General features: G+C 48.8%; 3 protein-coding genes across 5 annotated transcripts; 2 read left to right on the top strand and 1 right to left on the bottom strand.

The window, feature by feature from the left end:
• The first annotated feature begins 1,878 nt into the window (after nucleotides 1-1,878).
• Nucleotides 1,879-5,112, top strand: LOC135390127 (lactosylceramide 1,3-N-acetyl-beta-D-glucosaminyltransferase A-like). Of its 2 annotated transcripts, none has more exons than XM_064620119.1 (2): nucleotides 1,879-2,055; nucleotides 3,248-5,112. In XM_064620119.1, the coding sequence occupies exons 1-2, from the start codon at nucleotides 2,035-2,037 to the stop codon at nucleotides 4,595-4,597; spliced, it is 1,371 nt and encodes a 456-aa protein (XP_064476189.1). In that variant the 5' UTR covers nucleotides 1,879-2,034; the 3' UTR covers nucleotides 4,598-5,112. The 2 variants fall into 2 exon arrangements, with proteins under 2 accessions (XP_064476189.1, XP_064476191.1); XM_064620121.1 differs by lacking the exon at nucleotides 1,879-2,055 and adding an exon at nucleotides 2,565-2,919.
• Nucleotides 5,113-6,176: 1,064 nt separating this feature from the next.
• Nucleotides 6,177-7,530, top strand: LOC135389245 (uncharacterized). Its single transcript, XM_064619310.1, has 4 exons — nucleotides 6,177-6,289; nucleotides 6,419-6,646; nucleotides 6,848-6,996; nucleotides 7,091-7,530. The coding sequence occupies exons 1-4, from the start codon at nucleotides 6,177-6,179 to the stop codon at nucleotides 7,528-7,530; spliced, it is 930 nt and encodes a 309-aa protein (XP_064475380.1).
• Nucleotides 7,531-12,148: 4,618 nt separating this feature from the next.
• LOC135388342 (uncharacterized) lies at nucleotides 12,149-17,766 on the bottom strand. Of its 2 annotated transcripts, XM_064617841.1 has the most exons (3): nucleotides 17,696-17,766; nucleotides 12,636-17,636; nucleotides 12,149-12,568 (listed from the first exon to the last, which is right to left on the bottom strand). In XM_064617841.1, the coding sequence occupies exon 2, from the start codon at nucleotides 15,211-15,213 to the stop codon at nucleotides 12,937-12,939; it is 2,277 nt and encodes a 758-aa protein (XP_064473911.1). In that variant the 5' UTR covers nucleotides 15,214-17,636; nucleotides 17,696-17,766; the 3' UTR covers nucleotides 12,149-12,568; nucleotides 12,636-12,936. The 2 variants fall into 2 exon arrangements, with proteins under 2 accessions (XP_064473911.1, XP_064473913.1); XM_064617843.1 differs by having other exon boundaries at nucleotides 12,636-17,742.
• Between the last annotated feature and the right edge of the window lie 6,157 nt (nucleotides 17,767-23,923).

Below are 23,923 nucleotides of genomic sequence, written 5' to 3'. Positions count from 1 at the left end.
TCACCGAAACAGTGTGGTTGTGATTCGTCGTCTGCCACTCGTATCCACATGGTGTTGGGATGCATATTTTGCGGTGAGAGGTCACATTTATTTCATTTCATTTCATTACCCTCAAGCGCAATTGCATTACAAAGGGGAGTGAGGCACACAAAACTACACATATAAAAACAGTATGAAAATAACAATACTATAACAAAGAACAATGTTATAACAACAGGAGCTGAGAGACTGCTTTGCGAAATGAATCTGGGTGAATTATCTGAACTATGTTACCGTGGAAGGTGGTTCCACTCAGTTGCCGTATGCGGGAAGAAAGAATGAAGGTAAGAATTAGCGTTACATGAAGGGATGTGAACTTTGCAACAGTGATCATTGCGGGACAAGATGTAAAAGGGGCGAGTGATAAATTGTGTACTCAATTCGGCGTGCTGATAAATTTTATAAAAGAGACAAAGCCGAGATATAGCGTGTCTGAAGTGGCGGGAAACCCAGAGATTCTTTCATTGATGTGATGCATGCTAGTGCGATGGTAGTTTGATAGTATAAAACGTGTAGAATGGTTTTGTATCATTTCAATGGCAGAAATTAGTGTGGAAGAACTAGGATCCCACATGGCTGATGCGTATTTCAGTTTCGGACGAATTAAAGTCTTGTACATTGTTAGCTTGATATTGGCAGGGGCCTTTGAAAAATTACGCCGCAAATAACCTAATGAACGGTAAGACTTACTAGTGGCGTAGTCCACATGGCCACACTAAGGTCGGAGGTTATATGCACACCAAGATACTTGATTGAACAGTTCTGAAAAAAGAAAGAAAGTCCAGGGTTTACTCACTGCTCGGGCACAGAACACAGTAATAACCTAACCAGCCTGTCATGGCAGATGAGTACCCCCCAGGCACAACGTTACATCCCGGACGCTCCATGAACTTCAGGTTATGTCCCACGTATGTATCGGGACCGCTGGCTTTTTTAAAGAAGAAAGAACGAAAACAAAAATGCAACGCTTTTGCGTAAAAGAGGAACTAATTAGCAACGGAATTAAACAGGAATGACCCTCGTACACTGCGAGAAACGTATAAAAAGTAAATGTTATCGCCCGTTTGTTGAAGGCGATCCGCCATCTTTACTGAGCACCTTCTGATCTAACCCGAGGCACAGTCTCGACGCCCGCACCGCCTAGTGCGTGCCTGGGGGGGAGGGGGGCGCCCCCCAGATCCCCCCCAATCTGTAGAACCCAACCTGGACTAACTTCACTAAAGTGAGGTCATTTAGCCAAATTCAACGACCCTACCTTTTGCAAGATGGCAAGTTTCGAAACCATTAGGCTTAGTATTCCCGCGTTTCTCCTGCGTTAGAGGTGCATCAGATGGGGTTGTTGAAGGGCATATGAAAATAAAAATATATAAAAACCTCTGGTGCACAGAATTTTACAATTCTTCCATTTTGAGATCCAGTATATGACCTTCTTCCACTTGTATGCAATACTTACCTTCCTAACGCTGTTACTGATTTGTAAAAACGAGTGTTCCCGATACGGAACGACACCCAGTTCTATCAACAGTACAACCTTTTATGACAAACGGAGACAACACGCATCGGTTTAGTTGACTCCATGATTGACAACCAGTTACTACTTTATCAGTTAGCCGAACGGAGGCGCCAGCTTTTTCTCAAAAGGCGGATTACCTGCGCTTGCCAGGGTATATGCTCCAGCAGTGCTCATAGGTATCCTGCGAGGGATTCCCTTACTCAGTGTATATACTTCCCTTATCGTAGTACGTGAGTGTACTGAGGTAATCGGTCTGACTTAGTCACGACTAACCTCTCCATTTTCTTTTTCTATCTGTCATCATCATCATCATCATCAAGCGGGTTGCATGACACGTGAAATCCGTGTCTGATGAAGACAACGAGGAATCTCGTGATATTTGCTGGTCGACGTTCTTCACGTTACTGTTCCAGACGGAAATCATACGCCACCTATTGAGAAGAAATCCGGATATTCGACCGTATAATCCACCAGTGTCTGCTATGGGACCTCACAGGGGACGGGTGAGTGTTTTGCTGACTTTTGCGTCTCATGGTCTGCATGAGATTCCCACTTCAGGCATTATTTGCAGCATGAGACAATTGTGCCTATAGACGGCGGACGCTATGGAGAGGACACCAACGCGCATATGCGCTGCTAAGTTTCGCTGCTTATATTCGTAAGTGGTTTCCGTGAGACGGAAGGATAAAACCGCTGTGTTACATGACATTTGATAGTGTAGACACAAGGCTAGATCGCCAAGGAGATCGGACCAGAGCAGGGCAGTCCTGAGGTCACCATACACATACGACAGGATATACGATGACGGCCCCGTCTAGAAGAATTTATGATACACAATTTACATATATGCGTTTTCTCTAAATTAGGCTATGCACACATACGCAATTTAACGTAGAAGTAAAATGTAAGTGATTGACAGAATGGCGTAAATGCAGGCTAGCTGGTGGATAAATTCCATGATAGGCAAGCCTGAGCGATGGGCAAGACACGTAAACAACACAAACACGAAGGCTCAAACTGAGCCTTCGTGCTTGTGTTGTTTACGTGTCTTGCCCATCGCTCAGGCCTGCCTATCGTGGAAGTAAAATGTAAGCCAGCTGGTGTATACTTGACGTTGGGAATATGTCCCTGAGCTGAGCTCTTGCACTGTTCGTTTTTGTTTTGTCCTTCCCCCAAGCTCATGGACAATTTCCGTCATATGCAATTTATTTTATTGCATAAACCTCCTGCACGTGAAAGCTGCAACGAGCTTCGAACTGTGAAGGTGGACGGAACCTAGAAGTGACTGTACTAAAGCAGTGCAACTGTTGAGGAGGAGGCGGTTGAAGTTGGTTTCGATGACGTGAGATTAGGTAACGCGAGTTTAGGTAAGGTTCAGGTTGTATCATTGTTTTTGCGGTTCAGGGGGAGGCTGAGCACCCCCACGCGCGCTCTACAGGCAGTGCCGATATTTATCTGCGCCCCGGTGTCAGCGCCGGACTACGTGTTCTTAGCAGACGTTCGCATAACTTGGGGATGTGTTGTTTTCGTATGTAAATGAAAAAAATATTGCCTTAATAAATATTGTCTTAAATATTGCACATTGCAGTTTACTCGCAACGAAGAATTCATAAGACATTCATAAATATGTGCAACTTAGAGTGTGCCTTTGTAGTCTGGTGAAATTCCGCGCTCAGTGTGTTCGTTCCTTGGCAGGGCCTGACGAACCATACTTGGATCCACTCCAGAAGGGACAAACGTCCTCGGCAACGACCATTGTTGCACAGGTATACCACAGCGGTCCTCCTTATGATCTCATCAACAGCAGTCATTGCGATGGTGATCCTCTACCACGCTCTCAAAGCCACTCCAAAATACGCTAGTATTTTAAGCGGAATTCCACTCTCCGTCGACGCAAAAGGTCCTCGCAAGCTCGCTCCCGAGATCAACAAACCATACGCGAACCACGGCTATAGTTTCGTTATTTATCATAAGAATTCCACTCTAATGGACGCATCACATCGTGAAGAAGAAAGAAAAGAAAATGTTATGACAAGCACATCATATGCCGTCAGAAGCAGAGCTGGAAACAAGAAAACGAGGACCACCCGCATTGCAGTCAACGGGACTGCTAAAAAGCTCCGCACCATCATCTTAATCAAGCAAGACAAGTTGAAATGGGTACAGAAGAACCTGCCATTTCCATTGGATAATTTCACGAACGGAAGCAAGTGGGCCCCACGCGTTCGACGACTCTGCAATCTAAGTCGAGTCGAGACTCTCTTACTGTTCCACAGTGACCCAAGACATGCGGAAAGACGTCATTTCTACAGAGTTACTATTGGACATCCTAGTTTAGAGTATCGATTTGGGTGGACTGTGTTGTTTGTGGTTGGAAGTCGTCAGGATCCGAACTTAACCGCAGACCTGGCAGCAGAAAGTAGGAGATACGGCGATCTAGTCCAGCTTCCGTTCATCGACAGCTACCGAAACTTGACCTACAAATTTATCTACGGAATGCGTTGGGTACTTCTCAACTGCCTAACCGTCCAGACAATCGTCAAGCTCGATGATGACGTTTTCGTGCATGTACCGATGTTGTCCAAGTACTTGCGGAAGAAATTTAACCCACAGCAGATGTCAATACACTGTTCCGTGTACAGAGACAACTTCGTCGTGCGCAACCCAAATAGCAGGCACTATTTAAGCCTTAAGCAGTACCCCAAGAGAATGTTCCCACCGCACTGTCATGGGTGGGCCATGATATTCCCGGCTTGGCTGATGTACCCTTTGTACGCTTCATCATTTCATGTACCGGTACATGGCATTGACGACGCTTATGTTACGGGCGATTTAGCGTCAGCCTGCGGAGCGAAGCACGTGGACATCACGTCTCAGATGTCGTCGTCGGAGGGCAATCTATTAGAGACTGCGTTAGGGCAATACATATTTGCATTGTATTCTGGCGAGAGAAAACTGCCATTGCATAACTTGTTGTGGAGGACCTTGGTGCAGATGCGACATGAACGTTCGGCTGCTCTCGCACTGAGTCGGACGATTATGTAGTGAGTTTGCAGGAAAACAGCTTTGATTGCAAAAAAAAAAAAAAAAATGGGCATAAAATATCGGGAATTTAGTGTGAACAAACGCATGCATGTAGTCGTCAGCTTGTATGGTGTGGATTAGAACTGATGCATCGAAACTTGTATCGAAATGCATTCAGAATGTAGAGTACACAAAGCCTAGTCCGGGAATCTGTATAATGACTAAGGATCACGGTTCAACGGGGAACACATTTGTGAAGATTACTTATTCAGTGGATTGATCTGAGCTGAACCTTTCACTGCGTCATTTTTCGTCTGAGCCTTTCACTGTCTCTTGCGCGAGCTTTATTCGATGCAATCGTTCATTCGATGATGGGTGTTCTGTTTTCAGATACTGAAATTTCTTATTGCTCGCTGAGCTAGGGTATATGTGAGGGACAACCTTTTGTAAATAAGCATGTTAAATGGGCTGGTCGAAACTGGCTCATCACTAAACAAATACTGATACATGAAATAAAACTACGTTCGCCGCTCTGTCACGCTGTCTTCGCCTGTGAACATTTAATCGGCAACGGCGTCGTAATGAAGTGGCATTTATGTTGTAGAGAACTGTTAGGGGGGGGGGCATTTTTGGATAGATCTATTTCCTCTGAGGGCGCACGGACAATGATTGGTCGCACAGCATGGGTTCCAGGGCTGTTGTCTAGCGAGCAAACAGCATGGGAGTGAAGTCTGTTATGCAGCACGCAATAATTGTCAACTTCGTTAGAGGAATGCGAGCCATGTGTGTCCTACTATTCAAGGTGCTCTGCAATGAGACGTGAGCAATACGCTGCCGCCTGCCACTCCACACGGAAGTCCGCTGCCTACCAAGAGAAGGCCAGCCTACCAGTTACGTGACGAACTTGTTGCTTTCGTGCACGCAAATAAAATCGTATGCTCAACGAACCTGTTTTGAACAAGTGTTCGGCAAGCTGTGCAACCAATTGTTTGCACAGCTGCCTTAAGGTAGCAGCCCACCATGAAGCTACAAGCACGCGCGCGCGCGCGCGCACACACACACATACACACACACACACACACACACACACACACACACACACACACACACACACACACACACACACCAACCAGCACAATATTTTGGCCCAATATTGGTCCACGATTGGACCAATGTGGGCCAAGATGTTGTGCTGCTCAGGACACACACACACATATTTGCTGCGTGTTACTCGAGCACATCCACAGCTTTCGATGCACTAGTAGCATCTGAAGATGGCAACAAGATCCTATACCGTCAATGATATAATAGTGCAGATGAAATTACTAACGTCAAGGATGCCTTTCAAATTAGCCGCCCACAACCAGTAAACTTTCCGAGTGACCTTCTGAACTTCGACAGAACAGAGGAAAAGGTGACACATGGCTCCTCTCTGACTCCGTGCCATTCGCGCCGTGCCTCTGGGTGCGTTTTTTTATTCTACCCGGGTAACGCCCGGGTTACGCACCACGTGACCCGAGTGAGATGTCACGTGACCTGTGGGTAGTTACTCCCGTTTACAAATTTTCGCCCATTACGAGTTACGCCCCTCTCAGCGAACATGGCGGGAGAGGCAGACGACGTTTTTGACGAGGACATGATTGTAGAAGTTGCGGCACTTGTGCTGCTTGACGCATTTGACGAAGGGGAAGATGATGACGAAGGAAGAAAAAGGTATGCATCCAACGAAACAAGAGTCGTGCTAAAGCCACCGAAATATGCAATCGAATGGCAAGGGTGAAGGTGACAATCCGCGCTATGCGCAGTATTTGTTGACTTGGTTGTGCTTTATGCACGTTACAGCCGAACGATTCCGAAGGTCGCCCACTATGCCGAAGAAACAGTCCAAGCCATGAGGGAAGACACCTTCAAGTCGCACTTTCGACTCCACAGGTCAACTGTAGAAAAGGTGGCAACGCTGTTGGCCCCAGCATTAGAATCGGCAACTATTCACCCCGGACGGCCCACGATTCCCGCCATGAAGCAGCTTCTTATTGTTATCTGGTCGCTGGCGAATTTGGAATGCTTCAGGCAAGTGTATCTGCACGTTAGATGGCCTGAAAAGCGAAATATTGCTCAGTTGAGGAATTCTAATGTGATCCTGCTGTTCATACCATACATTTTTATTAGTGCCCACTTCGAACAGCAACAGATTAGTATCCTGTCTGTCTAGTGCGAATGCCTTACCTTGTCTTACTCCAGCTATTACATGCCACTATCATTCACTTGCAGGAGTGCTGGGGACCGCTTCGGTGTTGCAAAGTCTACGGTCTTCCATTGCGTTCGGAGTGTTGGTTCGGCTCTCTTGGACAGGGCACGTCTCTTCGTTGCCTGGCCTAGCAACTGCCACGATGCGTTACCCATCATACTTTGCTTCCAGGGTAAATCTCGGTTTCCTAAGGTCCTGGGAGCAATTGACGGGTCGCATATGGAAATTACTGCACCTAAGGAGAACGCTTTCTCGTACGTCAACAGGAAGGGTTTTCCACTGTGTGGTGCTAGAGGCAGTTTGTGATCATGATATGCGGTTCCTGCACTGTTCAGTTGGTGAGGCAGGCTCAGTGGATGACGCACGCGTGCTTCGCCGTTCTGAGGTGTATGGAATGCTCAACTCAGATCACTGCCCACTGGACACTTATCTAGTGGGAGATGTTGCCTATCCCATTGGCCCACATCTCTTGACGCCATACAGAGACAAGGGTCACTTGACAGCCAAGGAAAAGAAGTACAATGTGCATCTTTCTAGGGAAAGGGTAACTATCGAGAGGGCATTTGGACTGCTGAAGGGTCGGTTCCGAAGGCTCTTTCGTGTGGAAACCCGACGACCAGACATAATTGTCACCATCATCATTGTGGCATCTATTTTTCATAATGCTAGCCTGATGTGGTGTGATACATTTGAGGAGCCACACTAGTTGCTGACAGGCAGGATGAGACTGTCCCAGAGGACGAAAGCCCTGCCAACGTAACGAGGATTGGCATTCAGAAACGCGAGGCTATTGCAAATTCCTTGTAATCGTCTGCTCCATGACCGTTTTTCATGCGTTTCAACTTGATTACTATGTAAAGGTGTCTACCAGACTTCACTGACCCTTCCAGGGTTTTGCTGACAATTGCAGCAAAACTCCCTGACCATCAGGCATGATGTACAACCAACGCCGTTCATACAACTAAACAGCAAAGGATGGTTTTGCTGACTCTTTCTGCTTCAACCATACTTTGCCATTATTCAGTTGTGACCTTTTTTGGCGTCAGTGTTGTGCTCGTCTCCAGGAAACACTAATGCAAAAGGCGCATCGGACACCCGCAGACCTGGATGCTGCAGTGAGTGAAAGCTTGTGATCTTCCCCGACTTTCCCGGCCATTTTCATTTTCCTTCCAATTCTCGGTTGGTAGATAACCTGTAGATGCTGTGTACTACTTTTTTACAAATGTACTTTCCAAGCTTCTCACCTTCACTAGCGTTTATTTACTGTTCAATCATGGGAACCATCCAGAACTATGTTTTCACTGGAAGCATGGCCATTATTTGCACATTGTTTTGGTATTTATTTCATGTGTGTACGTAGTGCAATGCGACTGCAGGTTGCATTAAATAAATATGACAAATGTTGGACAAAGTGGGAATGTCATTTTTGCTTTGTTATTTTTTTTTTTTTTTGCAAATGCACATTAGTCTATGGTTCATTACCGTGTGCTTCTTGTTTGCCAGAAGCCATTTATCAGGACAAATGCTTAACGCATTAACTTTTCGGCATGTTCATTTGCACTTTCTTAATTTCAAGGTACTCTCTCAACAGCTGATTGAACGTCCGCAGCTGTTCAACCCTCTCATTTTCCAGCATAGTGCACATTGTTTTTTTTTATCTTCGACTCTTCTTGCGAGGTGGAGGGACTTCACTACGTGGGGTTTCTGATGTTTCTTCTTGGTCCTCAAGGAGGTGGAGTCCACTAGATGTTGAGGCCAAAGCGAGTGGCTCTATCTCGGGCTTCTTCCCAAGAATATCGTGCATAATACTTCAATACTCCCACTTTTGACTGTGTGAAAGTAAAAAAGCAGGTGTTGGCATGAAATCAACATGACTTTGTGAAGGAACCTTGAGAAACCCAACAGACCTTCCATTTACCCTCTTGTTTTTGCTGTCTGCAACTGTTTTGTAGGTTTTCTTAAGATTTTTCCACTTGTCAAAGCACTGGGTGGAAGTCAGCATGTATCCCTTTTCCGCAAGCAAGGCTGAAGCACTGAGGTACAACATTAGAACCTTTCCATCTGTAACATTTCTGGAATGACACTGCACTCCTTCTCCAAACGTTTGCACGGCTTAAAGCACAGGTGAGTTCATGTGGTGCACTTACTGGGATAAAAATGCTTTCGTGAGCTGTGCCCCTACTCTCTTCCTCTTCTTGGTAGAGGCTTAGAAGGAACCTTACTGCCTTATCAGGCCACAGGACGCCGTTTAGTTGGCTTGTGTTGTTTTCAGCAGTTTGGGATGAGGAGATGCTAGGCCCATTCGTGCAGGGTTCTCCAAACTCATCACCTGGTTGGGCAGCAACTACCTCTTGTTGAAGAGGGACCACCTTGGGCGCTGTCAAAATTAAAATGCGTTAAAGAAGCTGAGCAAGCTATTCATGATCTTCAGCTGCAATGAAGTTTGCAGACGCCACACCAAGACAAGCTTGTGAGCACATGATTCATGTTCTGCTAAGATCAGCCGACATTTCTCGTGCAACTGCCACCTAAGCACGGTTTGAATACGTGCCCATATTCGTTACGACCCTCTAGAATGCGTGCTTAACTACCCCCGAGAAACGCAGACGACCATGCGTGGCTGACAGCACGGCTTGCTTCTCGACCGCGCAAAAGCATGTAAACCGACGGCTTACCGTTCGACACAACCGTGACGTTCGTCGACAGCGACGAGACCGTGGACGATACGGATATGTTCCACGAGGTATTGTACTCCAAAGCTGGGGACATCGCAGTATGGGCACTTCAGTGGCTGCACCGCCGCATGCTCGGAATCTGAAAGTTAAAAGACGCGGGACTCTCACTTGACGTCGTGTGACGTCATAAGCCTCTGCTACCCACCTGCTGGACTGGTGGTTATGGCGTCACTTCAGTCACCCTCCATTTTTCGCCCAGTAAGGGTTACCCCCGAGTTACCCGGGTAGAATAAAAAAACGCACCCTCTGTGCCGCCCCTCTCTCCCTCTCCTTCGACCAGCGCTCCAGCGCCACGTGACTTCTGCACCACGTGACCATCTCCTTTTGAATTTGCAAGTCGGTACACGCCCTGTTCGTGCTCAGAGCCACCTCGTCCGCGTTGAAAATAGTTCGCATAATTTCAAATGTTTGAGAGCAATTCCAGAGGAGGCACAGTAAGCGGGTATCGCCGCCGCGAAAATAGTGCCGCCGCTGGCATTTCCCGCCAAATTCCCGCTACTTGTCCTTCATTGGCTCCGGTCCCCGACGTGACCATACCATAGAGTTAATATAGGAAGACTCTAAAGAACGTACTTGGCGCGCCGTCAATGGGATTCTCCTATCCCCGAGCGTGACCGCCCGGGCGCAGCCATCCGTTGGTGATGGACAGTGTTAGTGGACGAATTTCTGCCCTTAACTACAGCGGAGCTGCTCCGTTTGTTGACAACCCTGTGCAGTCATGTGGGACAACAAACAGGGAAACGAGCCGATGGAGGGAACGACGTCCAGCATAGGAAGCGAGGCAGGCCGCGCAATTACGTTCAGTACGTACGAACCTTCGGGATATGGCCATGTCAGACACAGGCTTGTTCATCTCTTTTTTCGTTATTTGCAGGTGTGTCTCGATAAACTTAACAAATGAATAAAAGCACGAGGCTGCACTGTTGCATAGTCTGCAAGAACCTCGTCATAAACATTGCGGTGTAAGGCTAACACCCCTCCATGAAGGGAGTGCACCCAACACCCCGCATTAAATACGGCGGAGGAAGGGTGTCGCTGCAACGCCCTCTCTGTTTGCGAGGGTGTCCGAGCATCATTTGACTCCCTTTTGACTCCATTTTTTCTGAGAGTGTAGATGCAGCCAATAAACCTCCCCTCTCCCTCCACGGGTGATGGAATTAGCAGACAAGCTCGACCAGAGCCGTGTATGAGCTCGATTTTTTGCAGCCCTCTCTCTCCCTCTTCCCCGCCCCCTGCGACGCGTAATAATTGTAGAAGAAACATTGCCTTTTTAAAGAAAGCAAGTGGTTCAGGTAGCATTAGTAGTATAGAGATAGACTGTATAATTTTGGAGCGGCATAAGAACCGAGCGGCATAAGAACCGAGCGGCACAAGAACCGAGCGCTATAACAGCATCTTTTTTCTAATCCAAGATGGCCGATTCTAAGCCAACACAATCCAGTTCTAAGCCAACACAAGCCAAATCCAAAGCCATCTGATTGGCCGCCATTAGCTCCGCCCACTTCACACGTTGATTGGCCCATGCTAAGCCTACTGATCTTTGATTGATTGACCGTAGCTCCTTCATGCTAATTAATTGGCTCCGCCCCCACTTCACACGCTGATTGGCTCATGCTAAGCCTTGACTGAGCATTGATTGGTTTACCGTAGCTCCACCCCTTCATGCTAATTACTTGGCTCCGCGCGCCCCCCGCCACCGCTACTGATCGCGTTGATTGGTTCACCATAGCTCCGCCCCCCGCCCGTTTATGTTAATTACTTGACTCCACCCCGCCCCCCGGCTTCACGCTGATTGGTGCACGCCCCGGCGCGACCGCTGATTGGTCCAGGCGCGGCGGCAGCGACCCCGCTGCGGCTTTATCTCAGATGTCCAAACTTACCCATCTGATTGGTCCATCCTAAGCCGGTCCGCGCACTCTCCCAGCCCCCTCTGATTGACCGCCACTGCCTTCACCGGCACCCACCAGACGGCGGCGGCCCTATCTCAGAAGTTCAAACTCACCGATTGGCCCGCCACCAGACGGTGCGCGGCGGCGGCGGCTTCAGATGGTTCTAACCCAATGTCTCTATCTCATACATCCAAACTTACCTCGTGCCACCAGATGGCGCGACTCAGGTGCATCAACTCCGCGCGGTTCCGCTTCGAGGCGTCACACGAGCGAGAGAACTTCGTCGAGATGTGCTGCCACATATTGCGCTCCCGTATCACCGCAAACAAGTTGCGGGAAATCATACTCGAAATCTTGGATGAGTACCTGTCGGCTTACAGGGAGCAATCACTGCGCGAGCTTCAGGAACTATGTCAGGAAGAAATAAGAGTCCTGGAGACGATCATCAATCGCTCTAGGAGCTATGGATGAAAATAAAGATGCATCACACCTCGCTACACAGTCTGCTCAAGTTATTCCAGATCTCAGATGTTCAAACTTACCGATTGGCCCGCCACCAGACGGTGCGCGGCGGCGGCGGCGGCTTCAGATGGTTCTAACCTATCTCAGATAGCTCTATGAGATCGAACAGACAGGGAAAAAAATACCTTTCAATGTTTATTGAGTACATGTTTGAGGAAAAGCATGACAGTTTTGGAGAGGTTGATTCCCTTGATGCTGGGCATGGTTCCACGGAAGTGACGGATCATGTAGACGTCTCCGGGACAGCGGCTGAGAAAAATTTCGTCCTCCGTGAGTTGGCACTTCTGCGTGCACTGGATATCTTGGTAGCTGTCGCTCACGTCCAGCGAGTGAAGGCACGTACGCAACGATCCAGTAGCGTTCCTGTCCAGGTTAATGCCGGACCGCATAGGTACCACGTGCCACTCCCTGATGGCCAAGATGTCGCCGGGGCATTCGTGCGCGTACGTGTGCTTATCCTTCTCCAGCTTGATGCTCGCCGTACAGTTGCCGGCGTGCAGCGCCAGTGCGCACGAGACGAGCGAGAAGAGAACGAGGTACCACATCCTTCCAGTGACGCAGGTCAAATGACGCTACTCCTACTCGTCCACCGCATTATCTGTGCGGCGGCAAGGGAAAGAACGCCAGGTGAAATCTCGCTATCTACGTCATCCACTCGAGCTTACCATATTCGCAGCTTCCGTATGGGTAGGAGTCCACGTCATTGTAGAGATATCGTTTGTCGTCGTACGCCATCAGACTTCTTTTCACATTTCTGATGGTGTACATGCACTGTTTCTTTCCCACTATTGACACCTGTTCGTGCGATACGCTGGCGTGCTTGAATAGGGTATCGCGGTACGTGTCATGGAGGAGGTGTTTGCGCACAATGTTCTTTTTGACCCCTTTAGCTCTTGCAATTTGTTTTCCCCCGGCTAATTTGATGGAATACATTTTGGCTTTCAGGCATATTACTCGATGGGTACGCTATGTATATACTTCCTCGATGGGTACGCTACCCGTTTCACTTTTGAACGCGCCAAGTCTACCGCGATTCCTCTCGCTGTACAGTGGATGATCACGATCGAAGGAAGACAAGTCTAAATGGTCGTCGGCGATCGCGCGTAACTGATCTTCGTAGTCCTTGCAGAATAGGCCGAGGATCAGAGAATCCGTGTCAAAGTAGCAGGTAATCACCGGACAAGTGAGCTTGCTCAGCAGGGTTTCATAATAGAACGAGTACATGGTTAACTTACTCAGTTCTAAAATCGTGAAGCCAATCTGCAGGGGGAAATCGCATCGCACTTTTCTCTTGCGCATTTCGTACATGACACAATGGGGGGACAAAATTTCCATTCGCATGCATTCCGCCTGACTCCCGAGGCGACTCGCCGTCTCCTCATCGAAGGCTACTCGAATGTCTCGCATATTAAATTTATTTAGCAACGTACGCCCGAAGACCGCATTATTTGAGATTTTATAGAAATTTTTCTCGAACGTCGTGCTCGATGCGACGCGTCTGGCAACATTGTCCTCAATGTAGGGACGCAGGAATGGTGCCTGACGAAATTTTAGAATTCTGTGAATTTTCGTCACCCGCATGCCCAGTCTACAATAGAGCGCGAGCAGCGCGTAATGAATGACGTACTCGACCTTGTCCTTGCACGTGAGCAGCAGCTTTTTGCTGTTCGCCGGCTGATACATTAACTCTTCGAGGAGCCCTCGCTGGAATGGTGAGAGCCATTCCTTCGGAACGAGAGCCTTCTCGGGAGCCAGGGGGAAGCACCGCGTCAGCGCGTGGATAGATTTTGGATACTCCAAATCGCACACGTACACGTATCCCACGTCCGAATCTGTGGGATGACGCATAAAATCCACGGAGCTAAAATCCTCGACCCATTCGAAATCGCTGACGGGGAGGTGCTTTATCATACTGAATCCGTAAAGATTGTTGCAATCTATGTACGATATGTACACCTCCTCTTTATCGGGATCGTAGCCACTGCACAGCGGGTTGTTAGCCCGTAAATGACACCTGCTCGCCTGACAGAGTCCACCTCTAACACCCGATTCGATGGTCCGGTACATGTCCTCGGCGATGATCAGCTCCAATTTTGCCCGCGTGTAATTTAGAGCGCATTGCCACGAATAGGATGCCAGAGAAACGCAATGAAGCAATTCCAATCCGCGCGCGTCGTAGCACAGGCGCCGGAAGTGCTGCATTACGTCAGCATGTAACAGAGCATCCGTTTTCAGGTACAATGCATTATAATCCCTCAGATTCGAGCATCCAAAACGTTCAAATACGCGCAGTGCGTACTGATAGTCTTCGTCGCTTATATCCTCCCCCGTCAGATCGTTTCGGAAGGCGGATTTTGCCGGCAGAGCCAATTCGTCGTAGACCGCGAACGAGCTAACGTGGCTGTACGGGAATACACCTTTACGAAGCAAAATTTCGTAGTCGTCTCCAAATACCTGCTTCAGGCATTGGAACGCCTCTGCGCCCCCCATGGATTTGACGGTTTCCACGAGCTCTCCCAGCGACGAATTTAGGTACTGCATGGTATCTCTGAATAGGAAGGTGCCAATTTCGAACGATCGGATTTTTTCCATGGAACTGGCCACGATGAAGGGAGCTCGCTTCCACTCGAGAAGGTGAAATTCCCGCAGTAGTCCGACCAAATCGTAGGCCAGATTGTGCACCATGATGGGCAGTTTTTCCCGCGTCGTGCACGCCACGTTACAGGGGTTGCACAGCGTTGCGATGTAATTTGTCTCGCCAGCGGTACAACGCTTGGAATGGTCGTGGTGCCGGACACGGGATAGATCTTGCGCGAACTCCCGCCCGCAGTACGCGCAGTGGGTGGCAGCTCTGTGCCGCGCTCGTTGCTCATCATTCAGCACCATTTCCGCGGGGCAGGCGTTCAGGGCGATCATCTCGTCCCGCATTTCCATCAAAGCTCTGACGCACTGCCTCGCGGAATCTTCACCGTGGTGCGTCCTGATGCGCATCACCTTCGAGTCGTGGGTGCGTACGAGCACGGCACAGAAGCTCGAGGTGACGTGACGCTGCATGCCAACACCGCTGGGCGCGAGTACGCTCTCCGTGTCCAACGCGACGACGTAGTTGTACTGCTGCTTGTACTGTATTTTAGTAAATTCTACAAAGTTTTTGCCCGGTTCGCAAAATTCCAATATGATTTCGTTTACGTCCGCGCACAGGCGACGATGTTTCGCCAAGGGCCCGAAACTCGCCAGTTCCATTGCGGGATAAAGTGAGGCGCTTCATGCGTTTCACGTCATCGGACGTCAGAAAACGTCACAAATTGAACGTCATGGAGACATCCGGTGGCTAGTGATTACTGATTGGTTCCCATGAGGATGAATTCGTTTTCTGAGCCATGATTGGCTGTTTTGAAATTTGTTCGCGAGCGCTCGAACAGGCGACAGCGCGGCGGCTGTGCCGGTCGGAACCGGCGTCCACGGAGTCGCCGGCGTCCGTTTCGGACGGCTCGTGTTGTGTGCCGGTTGTGTTGGACTATGAGTTCTGATTTTTCCTGTTTAAAAACGCAAGCTGTATCATGTGAGCGTCCTCGAACAGTCACAGCTGCCAGGGAAGATGCCTGCGCAACATTTGTGCTCTGCTTCTTGGTGTAGAAACTATTCGAGCGTCCGAACGCCTCGTACCCGATACCTGGTCAACGACTGCCGAGAGGTAAGTCATTTGTCGTTGCTTGTTGCCTTACAACACCGCATTCACTTCGTGTATTGTGAATAAGTTGCTTAACAGTTACCGGAATACGCGGTGACCGAGACAGACAGCGTAGTTTTGCAGATACGATGGTAGACGATATTACTTTTCGTGGAACAATATCATCTAAATGTTATGATTAAATACCCGTTCACGTCGTACTGTATAAAGGTATGACGCTACTGTAAGCCTTATAAGTCTGATTCTTGGTGATTTCGCTCGACAAGTTTCGTCAGACGCGTTGACTTAGTAGCTGTTCTGTACGTAGCGCCAAAGCCAAGATTGTCAGGCTAATCGGTCTGAATATATAATTGTGAAGTAGCGCAATAAAAGGTATTTTTCGTACTAAGGTCGCTCATCACACCCCATGACTGCGAGCTTCTCACAACCCTACCACCGTTCTTATTTTTCGCGTTCAATAGCACCTTTATTCTTTCTATTTACATTGCAACTTTCACATGCATAACCATATATCTGATACCAATTGTTTTCATCTTGCAGCCACTGAGCTCCAGTTCCCAGTAGCAGTCCTTGCCAGAGGCAATCCGACATCATCAGGCTTCTTCAAGCAAATTTTGGAGCAATATAAATGTCATCCTGTGTACGTCTTGCTTGCATAACCGTATGTCGCACAATAAAATACTTCGTGTGACAAAAACAACCAAGGCTCAGTCGTATTCCTGTAACTCCCACTACATTCCGACAAACGTGAACAAAAAAACAGTGCATGGAAGAAAAAAAGGAACAACAAAAGAGGACGGGAAGCAGAGCAGAGAGGAGGAAAGTAGTAAGAGAGAAACGGATGACACGTCATTTACGTCATTCGCGACATAATCAAAAAAGAAAAAAAAATAGGGTGGCTAGTCCTCAGACATTGGTCCAGCTCCGGAGGTCACGTGAGGTTCCTGCTACAATAGATTTATACTACAGCTTCGCGCCCCTGGTTTCGCCATGCTCTCTTCCTTGTTAAAAGAGCGCGTGCAACGCTCGCATAGGAAACGCCTGTTGTCTCTCATCAGTAAGCGCTCGAGAGACTTGATTCCGAAAAAATGTTCATCTACAGCCAATAAGTGAATTTTCTTTTCATACTCGAGTTTTGGGGATCGCGACACGTGCACTCCCTGATCGACGTACTCGTATACGTACACGGATATCTTGTTTTTATCTTCGAATTCGTCCAGATCAGAGTAGGAAACGGGGAAGCGACTAGGCCACCAGTACTCCACGACATAGTTTTCACATTTTTGCCACGAATTACTTTCCTGCGGGTGCAGGAGGGCAAGCGTATTGTATTTAAAACACTCACCCTCCTTATGTGCCGGTAAATGAATATTCGTCAGCACGTTCCTGCGTTTAGCCAAATGATCGGGAAGTGCCCCTTTGCATCCGAATTTTTTAGTTTTCACCGCGGAAATGCATATTTGAACCTTTTGGACGTCGGTGGACACGAACCCGCTCCCTCCCCGCTGATAATTTTCTACGCGTCCCGTGGACTCCTGAATCGCGTCCATTAGGGTATTCGCGACGGCTCCGTCGCTGTGGACTTCGCGAGCAAACGCCATAAAGTGGGCTATGTGCGCGGTTATCTCCCCCCGAGTTTCCTTCACCATTAAAACATCGGAACAAATGCAAAACCTAAAGGGTATTCTTTGCGCTCTCAATATGGCGAGCATATCGTGAAAGTGACTCATTAAATATTGTCGCAAATCCTCTACTCCCTGATCGTGAACAGATGCCAATAGCGTGAATCTTTTGACGATACCTCTAAATGCAGCGTCAGTCTGGAAGAAGGGCAGGAAGGATGTATCCACGTCGGGGTGCGATCGCATCACGTGAGCAGACAGTGTAGGAGGTGCGCCGTCCCGAGAATCGTCGTCGTCGTCCGATTCATCCTCGATATCGTGAGGATCAAAAAAGCAGAACACACACCGAGGCACTGAAAATAAACGCGCATCAGTAAGAAACGTGCAACAAGTAAAGGAGGGAATAACTTACTTGTGAAGCGAGTGAAAGCAGACTGTTCCCCCCCTGAGGCGATCGCGCGGCTTATAAACCGGCATCCACGCTACATGCGCCGACACGTCGGGGCTCGCTTGTTTCCACGCGGTCGTAAATCATGTGGCACCTCGAGGATGAGGCCGCGTTGGGGCCATCTGTTTAATATCAGAACGCGCGCAGCCGCAATGGTGAGCTTTCACCGTCGAAGAAAATGTTGCGTCAAGGTAACGTAAATAGGTCTTCTCCGAGAAATTGGGTCACCTTGAGTCGGTTGCATGTTCCAACACGTTGGGGCCGCCTGTTTTATATCAAAATGCGCTTCATGGCCGAAATGAGTTTATACTATAGAATGGTGAGCTTTGTTTTATTCTCGGGGAAGTTGCGTCAAGGTAATGTAACGAGAAATTGGGTCACCTTGAGACAAGCCCCAACACGACGGTGCCATCTGTTTAATATCAAAAACGCACTTCCGCCCATCCTGGCGGGCCCTAGCGAAAAAAAATGTTGCATCAAGGTGATGTAACGAGAAACTGGGTCACCTCGTAAATCATGTTTTCCGAGGCCACACGTATTAAAACCAAAAGTAAACTGTTGTGCTTGATGAGACAAGTCTATCTGAAGGAAAATATCCCTACGAGCCCACCCGCTCATTGCCGAAACAAGCACCAAAAACAAAGGGTTCGCTTATGCAGTTTCCAAATGTCCTTCGCGCGCGCGCGCATCGGACCCAAGCGAAAAAAAAATATTTCAAGGTTTCTCCGAGGAACTGGGTCGCCATGGGGCCACCTGTCCAATATCAAAACGCACTTCACGACCAAACTCTGTGGCGACCTCAGTCGCAGAAAATGTTGTCAAGACGGTGTAAACAGATTTCGGTTTCAAAACCTAGAAGGCCGGCAGACGATCCACATTTTTATATCACGGCACCACATAAACAACCATCACGAACTTTGTGCGTTCAGCGTGTTCAAAACAAGTTTGCGCATTCAGACGAAACAAGGTTGCGCGAGCGTGGAAAGGAGGGGTTGCCTACAAAAACGATCTCGTGAGCCCAGACCTCATCCACTGCTCACCAGATTGCAACCACCCCAGACTGAAATCGTAAGTACTGAATAGATTACACGTCATTCAATGGGTATAGCTTTTTTTCACGTGTTTCAGATGAACTGTCCAACCTGCTCTCGGCCGTTACCGGAAGGATCGCACTTCCGCGTTTTGGTCATCGGACCTAAGGTACGGGACGCAACATCACCACCACCGCCACCACTGCAGCCCTCGCCGGAGCCGGAATATATATGCATTGATTTGAATGCGCTCTCGCCGATGCTGCCACCAACACCGCCCGACAGCTGAGCCATCAAGTGCACGTGCTACCTTCTTCTTCTGTGCTCAACCATAGCTGGACTATAGACCGGTCATAACATCGCTTCTACGCCTTCCTCTTTGTTCTACTGAGTGCCATCACAGCCAACAGCTTTGCTCACGCCGCATATGAGGAGCACCGCTTCGAAGCCATGTATGTTTTTTTTTTCTTTCACGCTATCATCTACCGCTTAATAAACGTTTCCAGCCAATGCCTATAAATCGTAGTTGTCTGTTGAGGAGGGGTTCACGCTAAGTGAAACGACGCGCTTTATCCGGAAGAAAAAGAAGAAAAAAGAAAATTCCCCTCGCGAAGTTGTAAATCTTTATACTCGGTGGGGGTGGTTCGCGTTACCCGCCGCAGTCTCACCATCGAAAGAGCAACTGTGAGTACCAACTTATTTTCACTCCAATAGCTATAGACTTGCGCGCATATTTCAGATGCAATGCCCAACCTGTGGTCACCGTTTGCCGGAAGGGTCGCATATCCGCGTTCTCGTGGTGGGAGGCCAGGAGGCTCCATTACCACCTCCCTATAGTGAACCACAACCGCCTCCACCTAGCTATTTTGAACAGCAGCGCGGAAGGGGTCGCGGACGTGGGTTGCTGTCTGTCACGCCGCAAACGAACGACCAACAGCAACCATTTGCCGTCGCCGGTCGAGGCCAGCGACGCGCCTTGTAAACAAAAAGTTAATAAAACACGACGGTAAAAACAGTGTGTTCTATGCGTTCGCGTGGGGGAGAATAAAGGACACCAGGCGTTTTTAAGCGACAAACAACTTTTCTAGCAGCTTTATTGATTTTAGGTCATTAGCGGCGAGATTATCGGAAAACAGGGATACAATGCTCTTCAGTGATTTCCCTTTCGCCAACAATGTCGCCGCGATACAACAGTACACACCACACATTGGAGAATACAGGCTTTGGATACAGACATCATTATATTCGTCGACGGTGAGGCGTTTCAGCTCGGGTTCGATGGGCGGCAATCCGAAGGAATCAAAGTAGATGAGGTCATCCTTCATTTTCGCGTACAAAATCCAGTGCTCCCCAGCTTGCTGTCGCCGATCGGTGTTCACCACGATCATACCCGGTCTATTCAGCGCGGGCAGACGATCGTCTCGAGCGTATACACCGCGGAAGAGTGCCGAAGTGTAATCGTTGTACTTCAGGAGTCTCTCGATATCTTGCTCGAACATCGCTAATCCAGTGTGACGTTCCTGTTCTTATCGATGGACATAATTCGCACACTCTCGGACAGTATCATTACGGTCGTGGGTTCGGCCAAGGCACGTCGGAACTTGAGTTGCAGACGAACGTTTCCACGCCTGATCGGTGACAGGTGGACGGAGGATTGATCCGGATTCAGGTCGTAGTACAGTAGGAACTTGTTTCCAACGTAGTGGTCGTATTCGTAGGAGACGTGCTTCTCACACAGCTGCTCCAGGAGGTTGAAGTAGCTTCGGTGGTTCAGGTTATTGTTGAAGTCGAACGTGTCTATTCGCTGCGTCCCGTTCACAGTGAGCGTCGCCGACTCAATGTCGCAGTTCACGAATCGGTACGGGTCCCGATTGAATGCTCCCTGGTAGGCTATGGTGGGCACGAATGCGACCACCACCTTAGATGGTATCTTCTCAGGAAATAAATCTTCCAGGCATGCATCCAGGTTGCCAACTGGTAGCGAACGAATACGCGATTCACTTCCGGCCAGTGTGTAGAGAGCCTTGCGCTTCTGAAATTCCGTTTCGTGTCCGAGGAATAGGCTGGGAGACACGGTGATTTTCTTTATGTACAAAGTGGCACTCATGATTTCCACTTTATGCGTGTGCTGCTCCTGATCGGTCTTCATAATGCGGAACGCGTCGGAGCCTTGATAAAAAACAAGCCTAATTTCCACTCCCGATATGAGTAGCTTAGGCTGCAGGAAAATGTCCGAGTTGATCTTGGAAACCAGGTCGATGGTCTTGCCGCCACGTGTGAGGTTGTATCGTTCGGTCGGTCCATGAGCGCGAATGTTGTTTTCCGTTTGACGCGCTTCTTCTTGCGTGTACAGACCTGCTTTATGCACGGTATTTTGCTCCGTGGTGCTGGCGTGAAGCAAAATATCCAAGTAGCTTCTATAGCTATACAAATCATTATTCGTAATCATGGTCTGATTCAAGAAGACGGCTACGTTCTTGAAAAGCGAGCTGGCGAACGCGTTGACGGGGTAGACCTCGTCGTAGGTCGTCCGATCGCCAGCCTGTGTTTCCGGTAGCGAACCATCGTCACGTACGATGCGGACTTTCGTCACTATGTACGCGGAGTTCAAATCGAGATAGTGGTGCCCCAAATTCGAAAGCTGGAACTCTATGACGGAGGATATGTCAGCGACCGGGTAGAATACCTCATATTCCCCCTTCAGTATATGCCACTGCGTTCCCGGCACGGAAAATAACTGTGTTTCCGACTTATCCAACAGAGGAGTGTCGGGATGTACGACGTTAATCGTGTCCATCTCGCAACTAAATTGTGGCCGCGCAACCAGCGTGATTTATGCCGTCGAAGACGTCCGGTTTTCTCCTCTTTCTTCGCCCGCCAGCCCCTCCGAGGTCGCGGAGAATTTCACGGCCCGTATCTTTCGCCGATCTTTTAAGCGCACTTCGGAAAGAGTCTCCCTCCGACAGATTTTTGGCCACGCGCTTAGCGGCCGCAACAGCCGTCTTTTTTAAGTAGGGCGATACGCGTTTAAAGAGTGGAATAGCGAAACGCCCGAGCTGAGAAAAGAAATTGCCTCCCCTCTGGTACAGGTGCGACCTGTATACCGTCGGAACGCCAAATCCGTAGATTGGTACCGCTTTAGTGTACATGCTTAAAGTGCAGCGTATCTACCGCGATTTTGTAGCGGTAGCTTGCGACCGGTGTCGTCGCGTATGGAGACGGTGATTGAGGAAATTTCGCGCTGCACTAACTTAAAATACTGAACGGGTAGAAAGCTGAAACTCAGTTGTTCTTTTGTTCTATCGTATACGAATGGAATTAATTTCAGTATCGGATGCCGCCCGTTTCCCACTACGGAGGGCGTGACGAGATCCGTGTATATCATAATACAGTTAATGGGAAGATCTATGGTCACTTCGTCGACGCCCGTATCGTTTTCCGTAAATACGGTTTTCGCGCCGAAACCCAGTAGGTACGCAAAGTAATCGGATAATGTAAGCGACACGTTTTCCCGCAAGCTCAACGAACACTTCCTCGCCCATGCATCGTACGTGAGGGAAGCCTCCGGCTGCAGACGCTCATGGATGGCGCTCACGAGAGCTTCGGGTGTTTCGTAGTAATTTGGTGGAAGTGAAATGCGCCGACTTTCCGTCTCTTGAGTGTTTATGTGGATGCGGTACGTCTTCACTATGGGATTACACGTGATGTGCTTTCTGGATCCTTCAACATGGATGTGCTTCACCTGAATGAGGTCCAGGAACTCGGTCGACAAGTTGAAATTCGTCGGGAGAGAAAGCGAGTAAGTGTTGTCTTTGTATTCCACCCGTGATTCTGTATCGTTCGTCGCTCTGAAGAATTCGTTGAATGTGTCGGTAATGAGCGATCGGGGTTCTAAAATTAGATCGTTATTGATCATTATCACCCGGCGAACTCGCATCATAACGGCTCTTTCCTCCGCGAGTGGTAACACGTTTGGGACGGCGCGTACTCTAGCGCCCTCCGGGTGATCTCCATCGATGTCGACGATTCCAAAGGCGAGATGCAGCGGTCTGTCGATTAGTTTCGCCGAGCGCACGCGCGACGGTAGCTTAAACACGTAGTGATCTTCCTCGTAAGTCCACTCTATCCCATATTCGGGGAATATTTTATTCAATAGCGTGTCCGTGTCTTCGAACGTGAGCTGTTTTGTTTGCCACTTCTCCCTTGATAGTGTTATCAGGTTATCAGGCGCTTGGTTCACGTTCAGGAAGCTGTTGGGAATGGAAAATCCCTCTAGACCGACGACGTACGAATCATCCAGGTGTAGCGGCTTATCTAACGCAATCGTGAAGTCATTCAGCGTGTTGGACGGGTACAGGTCCATGCTAGCGTTCGAGAGCAGATACACGTAAAATTCATTTTCTGACATTGCTGGCGGGCACCCAAGAATCGTGATCTTTGGCGTATCCGAACCAACGAACCAAGTAGTGCAATACCCCGTTAATTTTCTTCTTTCTAATCACCGCGGATATGAGTCGCTTATCGTACGAGGAAAGATGGTGGACGGGCTGCAGCTCCTGCTCGTAGAATGATCCCAGTATTTCTTTTCCCGTCGAATCTTTCACGTACACTACGGGCGGATCGGTCTTTCTCGTTCGCGAAACCTCGAACACTTCGGCCGTCCACCTTTGATCGTAGCCTTTGGCGAACACGCCGCGATCTAACGCGAGCCTCACCTGGTCCCCTGATTTATACTTGCTCTCGCGCGGGGTCGTCTTACGATTCAATCTGTTGAACAGAGCTACTTCATTTCCGGCGTTCACATTTTTCGGCTTTTCGCCCGTGACGGAGTGTACCGAGTCGTTATAGTCGGCCACTATCTTCGGCAGCGCGTTGATATAATTAAACTTCCCCGTACTAGTGAAATGCCTGGCTATTCTTTCCCTAATTGTTCTCTGCACGCGTTCACAGGAGGCCGCTTTCATTCCGCTCTGCGTGCTATAGTGATTTAGTAGCGACTGAAAGTACTGACGAACGGGGGAACCCCAAAATTCGCTCCCGCGATCCGTGAGCAAATTCTTTGGAATTCCGTGACGGAAAACTCGTTGGAAGGCTTTCTTTACGTCTTGCGGGCGCTTTGTGCGAATGGGGACCATGTACAGGTACCTCGATAGCGTATCTA

Source organism: Ornithodoros turicata, chromosome 3 (assembly GCF_037126465.1).
Source record: "Ornithodoros turicata isolate Travis chromosome 3, ASM3712646v1, whole genome shotgun sequence".
Lineage (NCBI taxonomy): Eukaryota > Metazoa > Arthropoda > Arachnida > Ixodida > Argasidae > Ornithodoros > Ornithodoros turicata.
This window is presented reverse-complemented; position numbering and strand designations above follow the sequence as displayed.